Genomic DNA, 18,799 nt, shown 5'->3' with positions numbered 1-18,799 from the left:
CTGTAATCCCAGCACATTGGGAGGCTGAGGCGGGTGGATCATTTGAGGTCAGGAGTTCGAGACCAGCCTGGTCAACATGGTGAAACCCCGTCTCTACTAAAAATACAAAAGTTAGCTGGGCATAGTGGTGGGCGCCTGTAGTCCCAGCTACTCGGGAGGCTGAGGCAGAATTGCTTGAACCTGGGAGGCAGAGGCTGCAGTGAGCCAAGATTGTGCCATTGCACTCCAGCCTGGGTGACAGAGCGAGACTCTGTCTCAAAAAAAAAAAAAAAAAAAAGATCATGGTATACATAATTGTAGGCAACTGGTTCAGAGAAAATACTGGAGATGACTGAGTAAATAAATGATTTTCAGAGTTACTTGCTAATTTGAGGTCTTCTAAATCTTTCACTATTCACTTTGCAGTTATTTAATAGTAAGCTTAGACTGACAAATTCCACCAGCCACATAAACCACCTGATGGTAAGAACAGATAGCAGTAATGTGGTTGTCCTTTTATTTGATCCTAGTTTCCAGATATTACAGCAAATGTTTGCTGTTATAGCAGCAAAGACCCATCAGGGGTTACCTTCTGATTATATCCCTGAAACCTGGAGGAGAGAAGAAAGAAGCGAATTCAAGAATCACTGGCTTAGATCTCGGGAATGACTACAGTGATGCTGTTATTCTTGTGACAAACAAAATATATCATAGAACCAGAGAACTTAAGAATAATGGGAGATCTTTTCAGTCATCAAGCTCAAACCTTTTCTGATGCATGAGTTTCGTTTCTGTTCTGGAAAAGTAGTTGTCCAACCTTTGCTTGAATGTCTCCAGTAAGGCCTGATTCTTACCTGAAAAATGAGGTAATATGATTACTAAGTCCCCTTCAAGTTCTTTTTTTTTTTGTCCTTTTTTTTTTTTTTTTCCTTTTTGTGGAGAACGGGTCTCGCTATATTACCCAGGCAGGTCTCGAACTCCTGGGCTCAAGCTATCCTCCCGCCTCTGCCTCCCTGAGAACTGGGATTACAGGCATGAGCCACCGCGCCCGGCTCCTTCAAGTTCTAATAGTCTTTTCAATGAAATGTAAACTTCTATTGGCTAATCTTTTTTTTTTTAAGTTTCTTCCTTTTTAGTAAGTGAAATTAGTTTCCTCTAGTCTGAGGTTACAATTCTTTGGCATATGTGTTACTATTAAAAAAAATACTTAATGTCATGCTATCCTTATTTGTCCAGGTATAAGTATACATTACACTTCCCTTATGATTTTCCTACTAATTCTGGGAGGGATGGTTCAGAAATCTTAAGAAACTTACATGAGGTCACTTATACAGATAGTAACTGGGCAGCTGCAGCCTAACTAAGGTGTTTGGACTTCAAAATCCAGTATTTTCCCCATTGCACCTATAAAATGACCTATTTAAGACCTATGAAATGTCTTATAAGCTATTATGGCATATATCATCTATCTAAAAATATTTTCCAAATAGCCAAATATATGTTATAAGCTAAGTGACTGACCAGGTGCAGTGGCTCAATCCCAGCATTTTGGGAGGCTGAGTTGGGTGGACAGCTTGAGCCCATAAGTTCTACACCAGCCTGGGCAACATGGCAAAACCCTATCTCTACCAAAAATACAAAAATGAGCCAGCATGGTGGTGTGTGCCTGTAGTCCCAGCTACTCAGGAGGCTGAGGCAAGAGGATCACTTGAGCCCAGGAGCTCGAGGCTGCAGTGAGCCATGATCAAGCCACTGCTCTCTTGCCTGGGTGACAGATCAAGAGACCCTGTCTCAAAGAAAAAAAGTATAAGCTAAGTCATAAAACCTAGCATCACAAACATGGGTGCCAACATTAGGTGTTTCCTGGTGAGATGCAGTAAGATAGCATCACCTATGTGGTATTCTGGCCAAAAGTTTGATACGCTCTAATCATGAGGGAATAATTAGGAAAATCTACAACATGGAACAATTTGTAAGACAACCTGACTGGTCTTTTGAAAAGTATCAGTCATAAAGAAAAGGGGTTGAGAGGGCTGATTTAGGGTAAGAAAATAAAGCCAGGCATGATGGTTCATGCATGTAATCCCAGCACCTTGGGAGGCCGAGGTAGGCAGATCACATGCGGTCAGGAGTTCCAGACGAGCCTGGCCAACATGGTGAAACCCCATCTTAATAAAAACACAAAAATTAGCTGGGCGGAGTGGCGGGTGCCTGTAATCCCAGCTATTTGGGAGGCTGAGGCAGAAGAATCGCTTGAACCCGGGAGGCAGAGGTTGCAGTGAGCTGAGATTGTGCCACCGCCCTCCAGCCTTTGCAACAAAGATCCATCTTAAAAAAAACAACAAAAAAAACAAACACACAAAGGAAAGAAAATAAGCCTGGGCAATAAGGCAAGACCTAGTCTCTACCAAAAAGTAAAAAATTAGCCAGTGTGGTAGCAAGTGCTTGTAGTCCTAGGTACTCAGGAGGCTGAGACAGGAGGATTGCCTGAGCTCAGGAGTTCAAGGCTGCAGTGAGCTATGATCATGACAGAGCAAGACCCAGTCTCTGGGCGGGGGGTGGGGGGGGGGGTGGGGGCGCAGGGGTTGGGGGAAGAGGAACTAAAGAGTCATGACAAAGAGCTGTAAGATCCAAATTAAGTTGTCATTTTAATAATTCAGAATGCCTACACTCAGATCTTAGGTCACTGTTTCTTTCAAATAAGTATCACCTAGAAAGTAAGAGTTAAACTATCTCCAAGGTCTCTGGCAGCTGTGACATTGTAGTTCTTTCAGTACACTCATAATATGCAATAAATTGTGAACAAACAGGTACCAGCTATGAGCCCAATTAAGAAGGGAAAATGTAACTAAAATAAAAAGTAATGGCTGGGCGCGGTGGCTCACGTCTGTAATTACCAGCACTTTGGGAGGCCGAGGCTGGTGGATCACCAAGTCAAGAGTTTGAGACCAGCCTGGCCACCATGGTGAAACCCCGTCTCTAATAAAAATACAAAAAAAATTAGCTGGGCATGGTGGCGGGCGCCTGTAATCCCAGCTACTCAGGAGGTCTGAGGCAGAAGAATCTCTTGAACCTGAGAGGCGGAGGTTGCAGTGGGCCAAGATCGCGCCACTGCAATCCAGCCTGTGCGACAGAGCAAGACTTTGTCTCAAAAAAAAAAACCCCTCATTAATTAGAGAAACTCAGCAAGGTACAAATAATTAAAAGGTTCTTTAACACTGAGCCCTTACAGTTTTTTTTTTTTTTTTTTTTTTTTTTTTTTGAGACAGCCTTGCTCTCTCACTCAGGCTGGAGCGCAATGGCGCGATCTCGGCTCACTGCAACCTCCACCTGCCGGGTTCAAGCAATTCTCCTGCCTCAGCCTCCTGAGTAGCTGGGACTACAGGCGCGCGCCACCATGCCCAGTTAATTTTTTGTATTTTCATTAGAAACGGAGTTTCACCATGCTGGCCAGGCTGATCTCGAACCCCTGACCTCAGGTGATCCGCCCGCCTTGGCCTCCCAAAGTACTGGGATTACAGGCGTGAGCTACCGCGCTCGGACTTGAAATTCCATTTTAAGTCTAGACTTCTATGAAACTAGATCGCCGAGATGTAACAGAAATAAAATTCGTCATTTAGCTTTTAGATAGGATTACATTTTTTGCTTTGATTATTCTAAAGCCTCTAGTAAGGCATAAAGGGAAAACTCTAAGTAGCGCATGCTGGGAAATGAACAGATCAGGTAAGGGCTGTTAGACCTGGTATGTCTAGAGACGATTTTCATTTAAAGGAGGATCATCCACCGGGCAGCTCAAGGTCACAGCGTAAATATCTTATAGTCTAATTCAGTGTCCCAAAACAAGACCCCCGACTCCCCAGATCCAGGTTGGGGGTGGCTCAGGGCCTAAAGTTCCTACCCTCGCCCAGGTGACACCATCCCCAGGAAGGTCTGCACCGGACCTGGCGAAGCGCTGTCCCGCTTCGCACCCCCCACTGCCCCAAGTACATGCGCCGGCCTCCTCGGGAGACCCCGCCAATTTTCTGGAGCGTAGCCTGCCACCCCCCGCCCGGGAATCCCGGATTCTCACGGCAGAGAACAGGCACCATACTTAAGCACAGGCTCTCGCATCCGACATCAGTGCAAGGCTGGGGGGCGTTGGGGGACGGCTGAGCCTCGGGAGGGCGGGTCAGGGTCAGGACAGGAGCCGCAGCCGCCAGATGGGAAAGAACACGTGGGAGCAGTGATGTCAAATGACACTTAAACCCTTAGACGCCGATTCGTTATAACGAGAGGAAATCTAGAAGAAAATGCACGTACCATCAGCGAATTCTAAAATCTGCTAAGGATTGATCTCTGTGATTGTCTGCTTAGACAATGCTTTCTATTCCCGACTTCCTCTCCAATAACGACCCGAATCTGTCGAAATTCTTTGGAAGCCTAATTTACCTAATCCCACGTCCCTAACGGTCTTCGGAAGCGAAGCAGTGTAAACAGCCCCCGATAAACACAAGTAGTATTACAAGTCGGGAGCTCTTCAAGTTTCAGATGAGACTTAGCGCGATCTTGTGCGGCAATGTGCTACCTTTAAATAAATAAATAAATGAATGAATGAATGAATGAATGAATACATAAATAAATAAGCCTCCGTTATGTCCGGAGTTTGTTTCCGCCCGGAGAGGGATGGAAGAGCACCAGCGAGCGCTTAGCTTTCTGGTTGGATGTTTTGGGTGAGTTTGTTGGCGCGCATGCGTGTTGTGTCTCAAGGGCGGGTTTGAAGGGAAGTGGGTGTTGACCTGCGGGCAACTGAAGTTATTGTCAGATTATACCCGTGACTGCGCGGGTCTCTGGCGTCCTGGAGACACGTAGGGATGAATTTATGTTTCCGACGATTGCATCTGGAGGGGTGTGTAAGACTCTGTGGCTGAAGAAAGCTATTACGCTTCTTATGTGGGTCATTATTTTAAAAATAGCATTTCGGTTTTATCTGCTTGACTGCCTCTTAACAAATTTTAAGCCCTCCTCTACATCTGTTTGGTTTTGCCCTACCAGCTCTGGGATTGGGGAGTGCACTGTTAATGGTTATTGTTGCTCCTGTTGCTCCTGTGGCCATTCTCTTGGCATCCCCACTTTCACATTTTGGCGTGGTGTATTAATAGACTAAGTGGGATTAATGGGTAAATAGGACTTTATAGTCATCTCTAATCCTGGATTCAATACCAAAATTTAGATTTTCAGCTTTGTGGATGTTCTATTTCGACATTTTAAGAACAGTTCATTGCAAAGAGGTGAAAATTTTGTTCTGAAGTCTTAAGGACACAGAGAAAGTTTTTCCGTCCATAAGTGTGGGACTTGTTTTGTGACCAACAATATGAAAGGCTCTGAGGTCAGCTTGGAGAAGAAAAAAAGGATTAAGATGCCAGCGAAGAGACTTCGTGAGGTAGTTTCTCAAAATCATGGAGATCATTTGGTTTTGCTGAAAGATGAGTTGCCCTGTGTTCCTCCGGCATTGTCTGCAAATAAACGTCTTCCTGTTGGAACGGGGACTAGCTTGAATGGAACATCATGTGGTACGTGATTCCATGTAATTTTTCAACCAGTTTTAGCTTAGTAAATCTTTAGTCCTTATTTGTTTAAATTCCCAGACGTAAGATATAAGTCTAGTTTGTACAGATGTTTGAAAACTGACCCTGTTTCCCGGGAAAATGGCCAGGAAGCCTATAAAATGTTTGAATAGATCTAATGAATGAAACTTTAACGTCTCCTGTTGTGCTTTTTTTTTTTTTGGCATTGACTTTTGCATATTGTTTTTGTTTATATCTATGGTGGATACACTTAACTTGTATAATGTGCTTTATTTTCCCCCCTAGTGTTTTTTATAGTTTTCCCCCGAAGTAGTACTTTTTACCTAATGCACTACTTTCTGTTAATAGTGGGAAAAGCAGGACTTCTGCCAGTTGATGGCTTCTGTATTCCAGTTCACTTAATCTGTCTAAACCTCAGTGAAAATAAGGATAACATATGCTTTACCCACTTCGCTGCTAATTGTGAGGATCAAATTAATGAATATGTGAGCAAAAACAGCAAAATGCTTTTATAATGCTGCTTTTTAGGGGATACAGCGGTGACACTCAAATAGTCCTGCTGTTAAATTAGACCTTTACATCGTATACGTATTTCTACCCATAGATTGTCCACATCCAATAGTGTATGGTTATCTTTTAAAATATTTCATGCTTATCTCACTTTATTGTCAGTACCGAACCTTATTTTCCCAAATATCAACTGTAAAAGCCTTCATTCAGATATGTTTAAATACATTTTCTTAACTTTCTTTGCACGCAAATTGTCCTTCCAACGTCTGCATTATATGGAGTTTATAGGTCTTGAATCATGCCTATACAGTTTCTAAAGCTAAGGACCTGATTTTAAAATCACTAAAATCTATTCCTTTGTTTTGTTAGGTTCATCAGACTTAACTTCTGCTAGAAATTGTCACCAGCCTCTAAAAGAAAATCCCATGGTGTCAGAAAGTGTAAGCAAAAGGATTCTTAATTATGCTCACATTAAAATTTTCAGTGTTGTCAAATAATGTATTCTTAAATTATGTTTGATTAGCAACATGCCTTGTTTTTATTTAAATATCACTTACCAAACCAATGTTTTATATACTACAATTGTGACTTTGAATGGTGTTTGAGACATTAAACAAAAGGCCTTCCCTAGAATCAAAAATACCGATTATTAAAATAATGGCCGCTGAAAGAGATATGATAACTGAAAAGAAGCTCTCTTACTATTCAGGGAAAAGGTGTTCTTGCCCAGAGACTTAACATATTTTTAGGTAAAAGAAAAGGAACAACTAACAGTACAATTTTCTTTAACATGAGGTGTGCTTGCATGTCATTCTAACACTTGTAAGGTGTTTTGGTTTTTTTAGAAGAGAGGTTCTTTAAGAATAACATGAAATTATCATCTTAACTTTACAATGCCAAACGTATTTGATAAATATAATGTTTTGGTTATGAGATCTAATTAGACTTTGATAGCTAATCATAGTGTTGACCTATGTATTGTCAGTTTAATAAGTCTGTATAATGAGAGTTTCACAATATACTATTTTGAAAATTGAAGCAGGTAAACTAATAATTCAATTAAAACTATATGACAATTTTGTCAAAAGCTCACAATTTATACATTTTGTATAATTTTGTGCTGTACTTGGTCCCTATGTAAATGCCTAGACTTTGGAGTGGTTTTTTGTTATTGTTGTTTTGTCTTTTTTTTTTTTCTTTTAAGCAGGCCTTATTTAATGATATCTAAACTTTTCAAATGTATGGATACACTGTTATTGTATAATTGAGGATAAATCTGTGATCTTCATGATATTGTGCCATCCTTATCTACTCCATTTGACTCACAGTGAGTCAGATTTTTACGTTTCACTGAAGCAACTGAGATGTTAAATGACTTGCTCTGCTAGAATTGGTATACTGGTTTGAGTCTGAATCTCAGTGCTACATTTGCTTGCTGCTTCATTTACTCATTCATTTGCTTGTCTGATAGTGTGTTACTTACCCATTCAACAAATCTTTGAGTAGCTTTAAGGTATATCAGCATTGCGTGGTGATGGAAATGAAGCATATGAAATACACAGTCCTGCCCTCCCAGAACACAGTAGTCACATAGCTAGTAAATGGTTCTTGATAAATAATAAATCCGAAGTTTATTTATCCTATTTCTTCCTTTCATATCCCAAAGGATTTTTCTAAAGACGTTGCAGTGCAAGTGTTGCCTTTGGATAAAATAGAAGAGAACAACAAACAAAAAGGTAAAAGAATAATATTGATTTTTTTATTGTTATAAAATATACTTAACATAAAGTTTACCACTTTAGCTATTTTAAAATGTACAGTTCTGTGATGGTAAGTACATTCACATTGTTGTACAATCATCATCACCTTTCATATCCAGAGCTTTGTCATCTCTCCCGATTCTACCCATTAAACACTAACTGCTCATTTTTCGTCCCCTCAGCCCTGGGCATCCTACTTTTTGTCTCTATGAATTTGACTACCCTAAGTGCCTTATATAAGTAGAATCATATAGTATTTGACCTTTTGTGACTGGCTTATTTCACTTAGCATAATGTTTTCAAGGTTCATCCATGTTGTAGCATGTGTCAGAATTTTCTTCTTAAGGGTAGAATTTATTTTTAAGCATTTATTACATAGTCTTACAGTTTTTATTATTTTCATTTTAAATTAGTTTTTCTTCCCAAATTAAGCCATTCCTAGAATCTGTAAAATCCAGAATAAGGTTTGCAATGGTGAAGGTTATCTTGTTATTACCAATCTATTGCATAGGTTTAGTATTATATATGTTTATAAATTTTTTTTTTTTGAGACAGAGTCTCCCTCTGTTGTCCAGGCTGGAGTGCAGTGGCGTGATCTCGGCTCACTGCAACCTCCGGCTCCCAGATTCAAGCAATTCTTCTGCCTTAGCCTCCTGAGTAGCTGGGATTACAGGTGCACGCCACCACACCCAGCTAGTTTTTGTATTTTTTTTTTTTTTTTTGTAGAGACAGGGTTTCACCATCTTGACCAGGCTGGTCTCAAACTCCTGACGTCAAGTGATTTGCCTATCTCAGCCTCCTAAAGTGCTGGAAATACAGGGCCACCGTGTCTGACCCCATATGAATTTTAAAATAGTTTTTTCTAATTCTTTGAAAAATGATGTTGGTAATTCGATTGAATTGAATCTGTAGATGTCTTTGGGCAGTATGCTCATTTTAATGATACTGATTTTTCTAATTCATGAGCATGGAATGTTTTCCACTTGTTTGTGTCATCTGTGATTTTTTTTCATCAGTGTTTTGTAGTTCTCCTTGTAGAGATCTTTCACCTTCTGGATTAAATGTATTCCTAGGAATTTTATGTTTTGTGTGCCACTATTGTAAATGGCATTGAGTTCTTGATTTGATTCTCAGCTTGAACATTATTAGTGTATAGAAACGCTACTGATTTTTGTACATTGATTTTGTATCCTGAAACTTTACGTAAGTCATTTATCAGATCTAGGGGCATTTTGGAGGAATCTTTAGAGTTTTCTAAGTATAGGACCATGTCATCAGTGAACAGAGATAATTGGACTTCCTCTTTTACTTTTTAGATGCCCATTCTTTCTTTCTCTGTCTGATTGCTCTGGCTGGGACTTCCACTACTGTGTTGAAAAGAGTGGTGAGAGTGGGCATCCTTGTCTTGTTCTAGTTCTTAGGGGGAATGTGTTCAACTTTTGCCCATTCAGTATGATGTTGGCTGTGGGTTTGGAATTATGAGGATTATATTATTACTTAATCACTTAATTTGTTCCTTGTCCTTTTCAATTGTGGAGTGCTATGGCTGAGTTCCTAAACATTCTTTTAGTTAAAAAAGATTTTTTTTAGTAGCTTATTAAAATTTAACAAATATTCAGGAATTTAATATATATTTTTGTGTCTTGATTCTGCAGCAAATGACATCTTCATTTCTCAGTATACAGTGGGACAGAAAGATGCTCTCAGAACAGTTTTAAAGCAAAAGTAAGTTTCATTTACAGAAAATAATTGGACCATTTCTTATGTTTAAAATCAGCTTCATTTGTACTTTGGACATATGAAAAACTGTCTTTTCACTATGTGAAATATATATTGTGTGATGATATGTATAAAGTGTTTCTCATGGTGCTAGACACATTTAAAATACTCAGTAGCAGTTAGCAGTTGTTATTATGGAAGTGCTATGGTATTAACTCATTTAACACACCTATAAAATAGATTTCATTACTATCCCAATTTTATAGAATCCCCATTTTCTTTTATTTATTTATTTATTTGGAGATGGAGTCTCACATCACCCAGGCTGGAATGCAGTGGCATGATCTCGGCTCACTGCAACCTCCGCCTCCCAGCTTCAAGGGATTCTCCTGCCTCAGTCTCCCGAGTAGCTGGGATTACAGGCCATTATGCTGAGCTAATTTTTGTATATTTCTAGAGATGGGGTTTCACCATGTTGGCCAGGCTTGTCTTGAACTCCTGGCCTCAGGTGATTCACCTGCCTCAGCCCCCAAAGTGCTGGGGTTACAGGAGTGAGCCACCATGCCCGGCCAGAATCCCCATTTTATAGATAAGGAAACTAAGGCATTGGGAGATTGAGAGATTGATTTTCCCAAGGTCCAGGTTGTTACTGGACTGGGATTTGAATGTGCAAGTCTGCCTTTAGAGCCATCTCTCTTAACCACTTTACTATACTGCTTATAGCAGTGCTCAATAGTTCCTTATACATAATACTTATTATTTATTATCCGAAGACATTTAGACTTTTCCTGGTCAAAATCTCAGAAAGAGATGAGTTTAGCACCTGGATGCAGTGAAGAGAGACCATGGTTACTCCACCTAAATGCCCCCTCCCAACTTTATCTTAAATACCAATGAAATCTAAAACTAACCTTGACAACAGCACATGAGAAACATGAAGGAAGAACAAATTCACTAGTCTGGAGGCAATTAATATTATCTTTATCATATTCCTAGGCTACATGTATTCTACTCCTGAACCAGAGCACTGCAGAAGGCCCCTTAGGAAATAGAAAAAAATTTTACTTACTTTTGAATTCTCATTTTATTCAAAAGGAAATTATATATTAGTTCTGCAAATGGAAAATCTGTATTGTTTAGAATACGTTTAAAAATAAATATACAGGCCAGGTGTGGTGGCTCACACCTATAATCCCAGCATTTTGGGAGGCTGAAGTGAGTGGATCACTTGAGCCCAGGAGTTTGAGACCAGCCTGGGCAACACGGCAAAACCCCATCTGTACCCAAAAAATATACAAAAATTAGCCAGGCGTGGTGGCATGCACCTGTAATCCCAATAACTTGGGAGGCAGGAGGTAGGAGGATTTCTTGAGCCTGGGAGGCAGAGCATGGTGCAGTGAGCTGAGATGGTGCCACTCGCACCACTGCACTCCAGCCTGGGCAACAGAGCTAGACCTGTCTCAAATCATAACTATACAACTATTAAAATACAACATTTATTCTTTTTCCACCAACAGTTTTCCATGGTATACATATTATGTTCTGGGAAGCACCGGAATAACAAAAAAAATAATACTACCCCTAAATTGCAAAGGTATAATCTGAGCCAGCCAGAGTTTCACAGCGGGTTCTTTGGTCCTATCAGGTTTTTACTTCTTATATTTGTTCACACTAAAATTCTCAATACATAATATAGCAGTTAGGAGAGGCATTTGGATGGTAAATTATATCAGAAGGTTTCTAAATATATAAGAAAAAGCCCTAGTGATGGCATGGTCTTATCTGTCATCTTCTCTACTTGAACTAAAAATTGCAGATTACATCTGACTCAGTTGGATAGAAAGCAATCACCACTTCTATCCAGCAGACCCTTAGTGGACGAAGTAGCTGCTTGCAACCACAATAGGGACTTTATAAACTTCCCTTCCAGTCAGAACTCTCAGAACTAAAATATCTCAGAACTTTCAAATCTGAGAGGGAGAAGTTGTTAATAAACAGGACAGTGAGAGAAAATTGCAAACACTGCCTCTTTTATCTGTTGCTAGATCTCTCCCTAAGGATGAATGAACGTAATTTTTTTTTTTTTTTTTTTTTTTTTTTTGAGATAGAGTCTTGCACTGTCACCCAGGCTGGAGTGCAGTGGCGCAGTCTGGGCTCACTGCAACCTCCCCGTCCCAGGTTCACGCCGTTCTCCTGCCTCAGCCTCCTGAGTAGCTGGGACTACAGGTGCCCGCCACCACGCCTGGCTAATTTTTTGCATTTTTAGTAGAGATGGGGTTTCACTGTGTTAGCCAGGATGGTCTCGATCTCCTGACCTCATGATCTGCCTGCCTCAGCCTCCCAAAGTGTTGGGATTACAGGCGTGAGCCACCGTGCCCGACCCTGAACAGAATTTTTTAAAAGACAAAACAACTAAGGAGGCTCTATGGGAAAGTAATTACAATGTAGAGAATAATAACTGAATCAAACTATAGAAATGACTCTCATGTCTAATTATGTCCCAAGAGATATACCTTTAAAATGAAGCAGGCTGAAAATAAAAATACAACAAAAGTATTTTGAGGAGAAAACAGATAAAAAGAAATAAGAATTAGCAATATTAATTCTAGTTGAAGTAAAATTCAAGGCATATCTGCTAAATAGACTAAATAGGACCAATTTTTTGGGCAAAGTTAATTTTTTAGTTAGTTTTAAAAATCTTTAATGTAGCCAGGTGCGGTGACTCACGCCTGTAATCACAGCACTTTGGGAGGCTGAGGCAGGCAGATCACCAGTTCAGGAGATCGAGATCAGCCTGGCCAACACAGCGAAACCCCGTCTCTACTAAAAATACAAAAAATTAGCTGGGCTTGGTGGCATGTACCTGTAGTCCCAACTACTCGGGAGGCTGAGGCAGGAGAGTCACTTGAACCTGGGAGGCAGAGGTTGCAGTGAGCAGAGGTTGTGCCACTATACTCCAGCTTGGGGGACAGAGTGGGACTCTGTCTCAAAAACAAAACAAAACAAAAACTTAATAAATAATAAATGTAAAGAGTTTTAAAAAATCAAATACTATGAAAAGCTTATAATGAAAAACCACCATCTTCTACCCCACTATTTCCTTAACCACTAGGCCTATTCCCCAGTGGCAGCCGCTTTTAATTCTTTTACCTCTTTCCTCTGAGAGGTGATTTCATAAATCAAAGTAATATGCTTACAGTACTCTTTTTGATTTATGAAATTTCAGTCAAGCACAGTGGCACATACCTGCAATCCTCTCTACTTGAGAGACTGAGGCAGGAGGGTCGCTTGAGCTCAGGAGTTTATATACAGCTGGGGCAACATGGTGAGACCCCCTTCTCTTAAAAAAAAAAAATCTGTCTATACTGGGTTGTGAAAAAATACAAAAAACAACAACAACGAATAAACGTAGACTGCACTTACTCTACTATGATAAGCTTTAGCTGTCTTAAGTTACTTTTTCTCCCTTTCTCTAATTATAATTACTCTGTATTGATTTATATAACAGCCGTAAACGTAAAAAACTTTTTTACTTTATAAAGTTTCAATGTTTACAGAAGTAGAGAGGATAATTTTTTGAACTCCCATGTTCTCATAGCTTAGCTTCAATTATTAGCATTTTGTTTCATTCATAACCACCCCGCATACCCATGAATTATTATAAAACAAATCCCAGAAGTCATTTCATTTTATCTTTACATATTTTAATATACGTACCTGAAAGATAATTTTTTAAAAAGGTATTGCCATAATGCTACTATCATACTGAAACATAATAATTAATAATTTCTTAATATTATAAAATATTGAGTCAGTATTCAAGTTTCTGTCACTGTCTCATAATTTTTTTATGGTTACTTTTTGTTTTGTTTTGGGATTGGTTTTTGTTTTTGTTTTTTGAGACAAGGTTTCAAACTCTTATCACCCACACGTGCGGTGACGTGATTGTAGTTCACTGCAACCTCAAACTTCAGGCTCAGGCAGTCTTCCTCCCTCGGCCTCCTGAGTAGCTGGGACTACAGGTATGCACCACCATGCCTGGCTAATTTTTTTTTTTTTTTAATGTTTTGTAGAGACTGGCCTCACGGTGTTGCCCAGGCTGGTCTCGAACTGCTGGGCTCAAGTGATCCACAGCCTTGGCCACCCAAAGTGCTGGGATTACAGGCGTGAGCCACGGCACCCTGTGGTTAATTTAATTTTGCATTAGAATCTAAGGAAGAGCCACACTTTACATTTGAATGATATGTCTCTTAAGTTGTTTTTTGTTTGTTTTTTTTTTTAAGACAAAGTCTCACTCTGTTGCCTAGGCTGGAGTGCAGTGATGCAATCTTGGCTCACTGCAACTTCCACCTCCTGGGTTCAAACAATTCTCCTGCCTCAGCCTCCTGAGCAGCTGGGATTACAGGCATGCACTACCATGCCTAGCTATTTTTTTGTAGTTTTAGTAGAGACGAGGTTTCACCATGTTGATTAGGCTGGTCTCAAACTCCTGACCTCAGGTGATCCCACCCACCTCGGCCTCCCAAAGTGCTGGGATTACAGGTGTGAGCTACCATGCTGAGCCTTCAGTTTGTTTTAATTTACAGATTTACCCTCACTTTGTTTTTCTTATAATTTATTTATTTATTTATTTATTTATTTATTTATTTTTTTAATTTTTTTTTTTTTTTGAGACGGAGTCTCGCTCTGTAGCCCAGGCTGGAGTGCAGTGGCCGGATCTCAGCTCACTGCAAGCTCCGCTTCCCGGGTTCACGCCATTCTCCGGCCTCAGCCTCCCGAGTAGCTGGGACTACAGGCGCTGCCACCTCGCCCGGCTATTTTTTGTATTTCTTAGTAGAGACGGGGTTTCACCGTGTTAGCCAGGATGGTCTCGATCTCCTGACCTCGTGATCCGCCCGTCTCGGCCTCCCAAAGTGCTGGGATTACAGGCTTGAGCCACCGCGCCCGGCCTTTCTTATAATTTATTTGTCTTAAGAAATTTTCTACCTTCTGGATTTTGCTGAATGTATCCTTTTTTTGTCTTTAATATGTTTCTCTCAACCTTGAATTCCTGTCAAGTGGCAAGAATGCTTGATAGGTGATGTTATATACTTCCTGTGTAATACATCAGGATACATAGATGTCTGATTATATCTCTTATTGTGAAATTAGGATTGATCTGTTAATACCCCACCTTTTTGTATCAGATTACAGCATATGGAAATTTGAGGACAGAGTCTAAACAGTCAATTTTAGAAATTTAGCAGGAAAATAATTTCTTATAAAAGCTAAAGGAAGCTGGGCATGGTGTCTCATGCCTGTAGTCTTAGCACTTTGGGAGTCCAAGACAGGAGGATTACTTGAGCCCAGCAGTTTGAGACCAGTCTGGGCCATATAGCACAATTTTTTTAATTAGCTGGGTATGGTAGCATGTGCCTGTAGTCCCAGGTACTTGGGAGGCTGAGGTGGAAGGATCACTCGGGCCTGGGAGTTTGAGGCTGCCGTGAGCCATGTTCATTCCATTATACTCCAGCCTGGGTGACAGAATGAGACCCCGTCTCAACAGAAAAATAGAGAGACAGACAGTCAGACAGATGCTGAATGATAGGGAAAAAAAGCAGGGAAAGCAGAAGAAATCAAGTATATCAGATAAAAGAAAACATAAAACACAGTAGAATGTTTTCAACTAGTTCTAGAAGTATGTCAGTGTAATAAGCAAATCCTAGACAAGTCAGAAAATTAGTGAGAAAATGCATGTTATAAATAAAAAGAGGGCATAATGATAGAAGGTATTAAGAATACTGTGTATTAAGAATACTGTGTACTTGAATGCTACAAATTAAGAAATCTAGATGAAAGAAATAACTCACCAAAAATAACCATATAACTAAGAAGATTTTAGTAGACCAGTTACTGGGAAATAAATTGAAAAAAAAAAAACCTTCAAAGAGCAATCTCCAAAGCAGTCATGATTTTCTTTGAGTTCTTGAAAAATTTTAAGAAACAGATTATGATCATGCTATATATTCTGCTCCAGAGCAATGAAAAGCAAAGAATGCCACTCATGTCATTTTATGATGCTAACCTAGCCCAAGTATCCATACCTAACATTAGTTCCATCAGAGATATTTTCGTCATACTATTGTAATTTAAACAAACGTAGTTCTTGAAATACAATAACTAAACCTAATACTACTCTAATAGTTAAAGAAAAAGATACAATTGTATTGATATATCATTACTATAAATAAGTTATGAGTAAATTATATCTTATCATATGTTAAAAGATAATACACAATGATTAAGTAGAGTTTAGCCCAGGAATGCAGCAATGTTTTAAAAACGGTAATAGCAAATTCTGTTGTAATGCTTATGCACCAGGCACTGTTCTCTGCGCTTTTTTAGTTTATTTTTGTTTTACTTTTTGTTTTTTATTTTGTTGAGACAGGATCTCGCTCTGTCACCCAGCCTGGAGTTCAGGGGCAGGTTCACAGTTCACTTCAGCCTTGACCTCCCAGACTCAAGTAATCCTCCCACCTGAGGTCCCCCTAACCCCACCCCAGAGTAGCTAGGACTACAGGCATTTGCCACCACATCCAGCTAACGTTTTTACTTTTTGTAGATATAGGGTCTCACTATATTGCCCAGGCTGGTGTCAAACTCCTGGGCATAAGAAGTCCTGCCTCAGCCTTTGAAAGTGTTTGAATTACAGGCATGAGCCAACATACCTGGCTGCACTTCTTACATACTACTTAATCTTTACAAAAACCTGGCATGTCTAATAACGTTTCAAGCTTACAAATAAGGAATAGAAGGGTTTAAGTCACCAATGCAGTCTGTCTCCAGAGATAGTGCTCTTAACTATTGCACCACTATAATAATTCATGATCTATTACTATATTTATATCATTTGATCAAATAAGAAAGTATATGTGACAAGCACTACAGTCACATTTAGGGACATTTTATGCCCATATCTTCTTAATTTTTTTATTTTTTAAATTGACAAATAATTGTACATATTTGTAGGGTACATAGTGCTGTACTTACAATGTATAGTGATCAGATCATCGTAATTAGCATATCCATCATCTGAAACATTTATCATTTCTTTGTGTTAGGAACCCTCAATATCCTCCTTTTAGCTATTTGAAACCATGTAACACATTATCCTTAACTATACTCATCTTACTATAGTCATTCCTCCTATCTAGCTGTAGTATATTCCTGACTTATTCCTCCTATGTAGCTGTAATTTTGTATCCTTTCACAAATCTCTCCATATGCCTCCCTTCCATACCCATTTTATACTCAGTCACCACACACACACGTAATACCCACAAACTTCTTTAAGAATAGAATGATACATTCTTTTTTTTTTTTTTTTTTTTTTTCGCTCTTGTCACCCAGGCTGGAGTGCAATGGTGTGATCTTGGCTCATTGCAACCTCCACCTCCCGAGTTCAAGTGATTCTCCTGCCTCAGCCTCCTTAGTAACTGGTATTACAGGCATGTGTCACCACGCACAGCTGATTTTTTGTGTTTTTAGTAGAGACGGGGTTTCACCACATTGGCTAGGCTGGTCTCAAACTCCTGACTTCAGGTGATCTGCCCACCTTGGCCTTCTAAAGTGCTGGGATTACAGGCTTGACCCATCATGCCCAGCCAGAATGATACATTCTTAACGTGAAGGACGATGTTTATTGTAAACCTATAGTCAATACCCTGTTTAACAGTAAAATTGGGAACAGGACAAGATGTCCATTATTTTTTAAACTTAATTTGGAAGCCTTAGTTGGAGCAGTTAGATAAGAAAATGAAATCAGGTATGGATATTGAAAAACAGGAGACAAAGTTATAATTTATAGAAAATACTGTGTATTCAGAATATCCAAGAGACCACTAACTCAGAAATTTTTACACTAATGAAAGTTCAGGAAGGTGACCAGATAATCAGCATATTATTCAGTCATAAAATGGAATAACAATTACCATAGCAATGTCCCCACGCCCCCCCAAAAAAGTTGGGAATACTCATTATCAGAAGTCTATAGAATCTATCTGAAGAAGTATGAAATTTTGTCAAGGGAAATAACCAAAGGCTAAGATAAATTAAGAGACTCAACATGGTCTTGGATGGGAAGACCAAGCACTGTAAAAATATAAGTTATAACAAAATTAGCATATGTTTTGCTGTGGTCAGTCTTAAAATTTTTTGTTATTTTGAGAATAAGTGGTAGACGTAAATTGGAAACGTAATTCTAAAACTTACCTGGAAGAACATACTGTTGCGAAAAAAATGTGTGTGCCTGTGTGTATACTGTATGTATATATTTATGCTATATGTGTGTGTATACATACACACAAAATTAAGAATACATCCATATAGAATACATTCAGTTTGGAATAGCTAAGATGAATTTGGAAAAGCAAAAACAAAAATGGAATGATGGAGAACTTGCCTTAATTGATATTATAATGTACTCTAAAGCCTTAGAGGAATGAAGAATCTGGCCAGTGTGTCTAGAACAAGGGAGAACTCCCTTATGTGTGACTGGAGAGATAAGCAAGGGACTAGGTTATGAACTCCTGTAAAGGAATTTGGTCATTAATGTAAGATAAATGGCAAATCATTTAAAAGTTTTAAAGAATTAGATATATTTCTTAAAATACTCCGGTAGCCATATGAAAAAATGGATTGGAAGAGGGCTAGACTATAGTCCAGCAAATGAATTGGCTCTGGAGTTTTCAGGGAGGAGTGAATTAGATTGGTCCTGAATACACTGGGAAGTGGTGGTATGGTAGTGGGAATCATGCTCAGTTGGAGAGGAAAAGACAAATTTGGAAGATGATTAGGAGATTGAATTGACAGGAATTGTTAATTAGATACGAGGGTAAGGAAGGCACTAAGGTTGAATCCCAGATTTTTGGCTTTCACAAATACATGGTCAGTAGTATATTCATTGAGAAAGGAAATTCTTGTGGCGAATAGCTTATTCTGGGCATGGTCAAGGGTTTGAGGTTCCTATGAGAAATGTGGGTAAGAAATGTTCAGGAAAAAATGGAATATAAAGGTCAAGTTGCCAAGCGGTGGCTCATGCCTATAATCCCAGCACTTTGGGAGGTCAAGGTGGGAGAATGGCTTGAGCCTAGGAGTTTGAGATCACCCTGGGCAACATAGCAAGACCCCATCTCTAAAAACAATAAATTAGCCACACAGGGTGGCATGTGCTTGTACTCCTCACTACTTGGGAGGCTGAGGCAGGAGGATCAGTTGAGCCTAGGAGGT

General features: G+C 39.5%; 2 protein-coding genes across 11 annotated transcripts in view; one reads left to right on the top strand and one right to left on the bottom strand.

Annotated features, from left to right (window-relative positions):
• TIMM9 (translocase of inner mitochondrial membrane 9) overlaps window positions 1–18,799 on the bottom strand; it is a 29,869-nt gene that overhangs the window by 9,137 nt on the left and 1,933 nt on the right. The window contains exons 1-2 of one of the 3 annotated variants that reach the window (XM_050799716.1): window positions 4,070–4,258; window positions 746–833 (exon numbers count right to left, since the gene is read on the bottom strand). The exons of 1 other annotated variant lie outside the window; for it this stretch is intronic. The gene's annotated coding sequence lies outside the window, so the exon portion shown is untranslated. Of the gene's footprint in view, window positions 1–745; window positions 834–4,069; window positions 4,259–18,799 lie in introns of those variants that run through there. One more of the 3 variants, XM_050799719.1, reaches the window with a different exon arrangement.
• KIAA0586 (KIAA0586 ortholog) overlaps window positions 4,627–18,799 on the top strand; it is a 123,773-nt gene continuing 109,600 nt past the window's right edge. For 6 of the 8 annotated variants that reach the window (XR_007727671.1, XR_007727670.1, XR_007727672.1 and 3 more), the window contains exons 1-4: window positions 4,728–5,528; window positions 6,423–6,493; window positions 7,720–7,789; window positions 9,469–9,538. Coding sequence is in view for 5 of the 8 variants with exons in the window: in XM_050799703.1 (XP_050655660.1) it covers window positions 5,330–5,528; window positions 6,423–6,493; window positions 7,720–7,789; window positions 9,469–9,538 (410 nt within the window). In the remaining 3 variants the exon portion in view is untranslated. Of the gene's footprint in view, window positions 4,689–4,727; window positions 5,529–6,422; window positions 6,494–7,719; window positions 7,790–9,468; window positions 9,539–18,799 lie in introns of those variants that run through there. The other 2 variants (XM_050799702.1, XM_050799700.1) reach the window with 2 other exon arrangements.

This window comes from Macaca thibetana, chromosome 7 (genome assembly GCF_024542745.1).
Source record: "Macaca thibetana thibetana isolate TM-01 chromosome 7, ASM2454274v1, whole genome shotgun sequence".
NCBI lineage: Eukaryota > Metazoa > Chordata > Mammalia > Primates > Cercopithecidae > Macaca > Macaca thibetana.
Note: the sequence above shows the minus strand (reverse complement) of the source record. Positions and strands in the feature narration are given on the sequence as shown.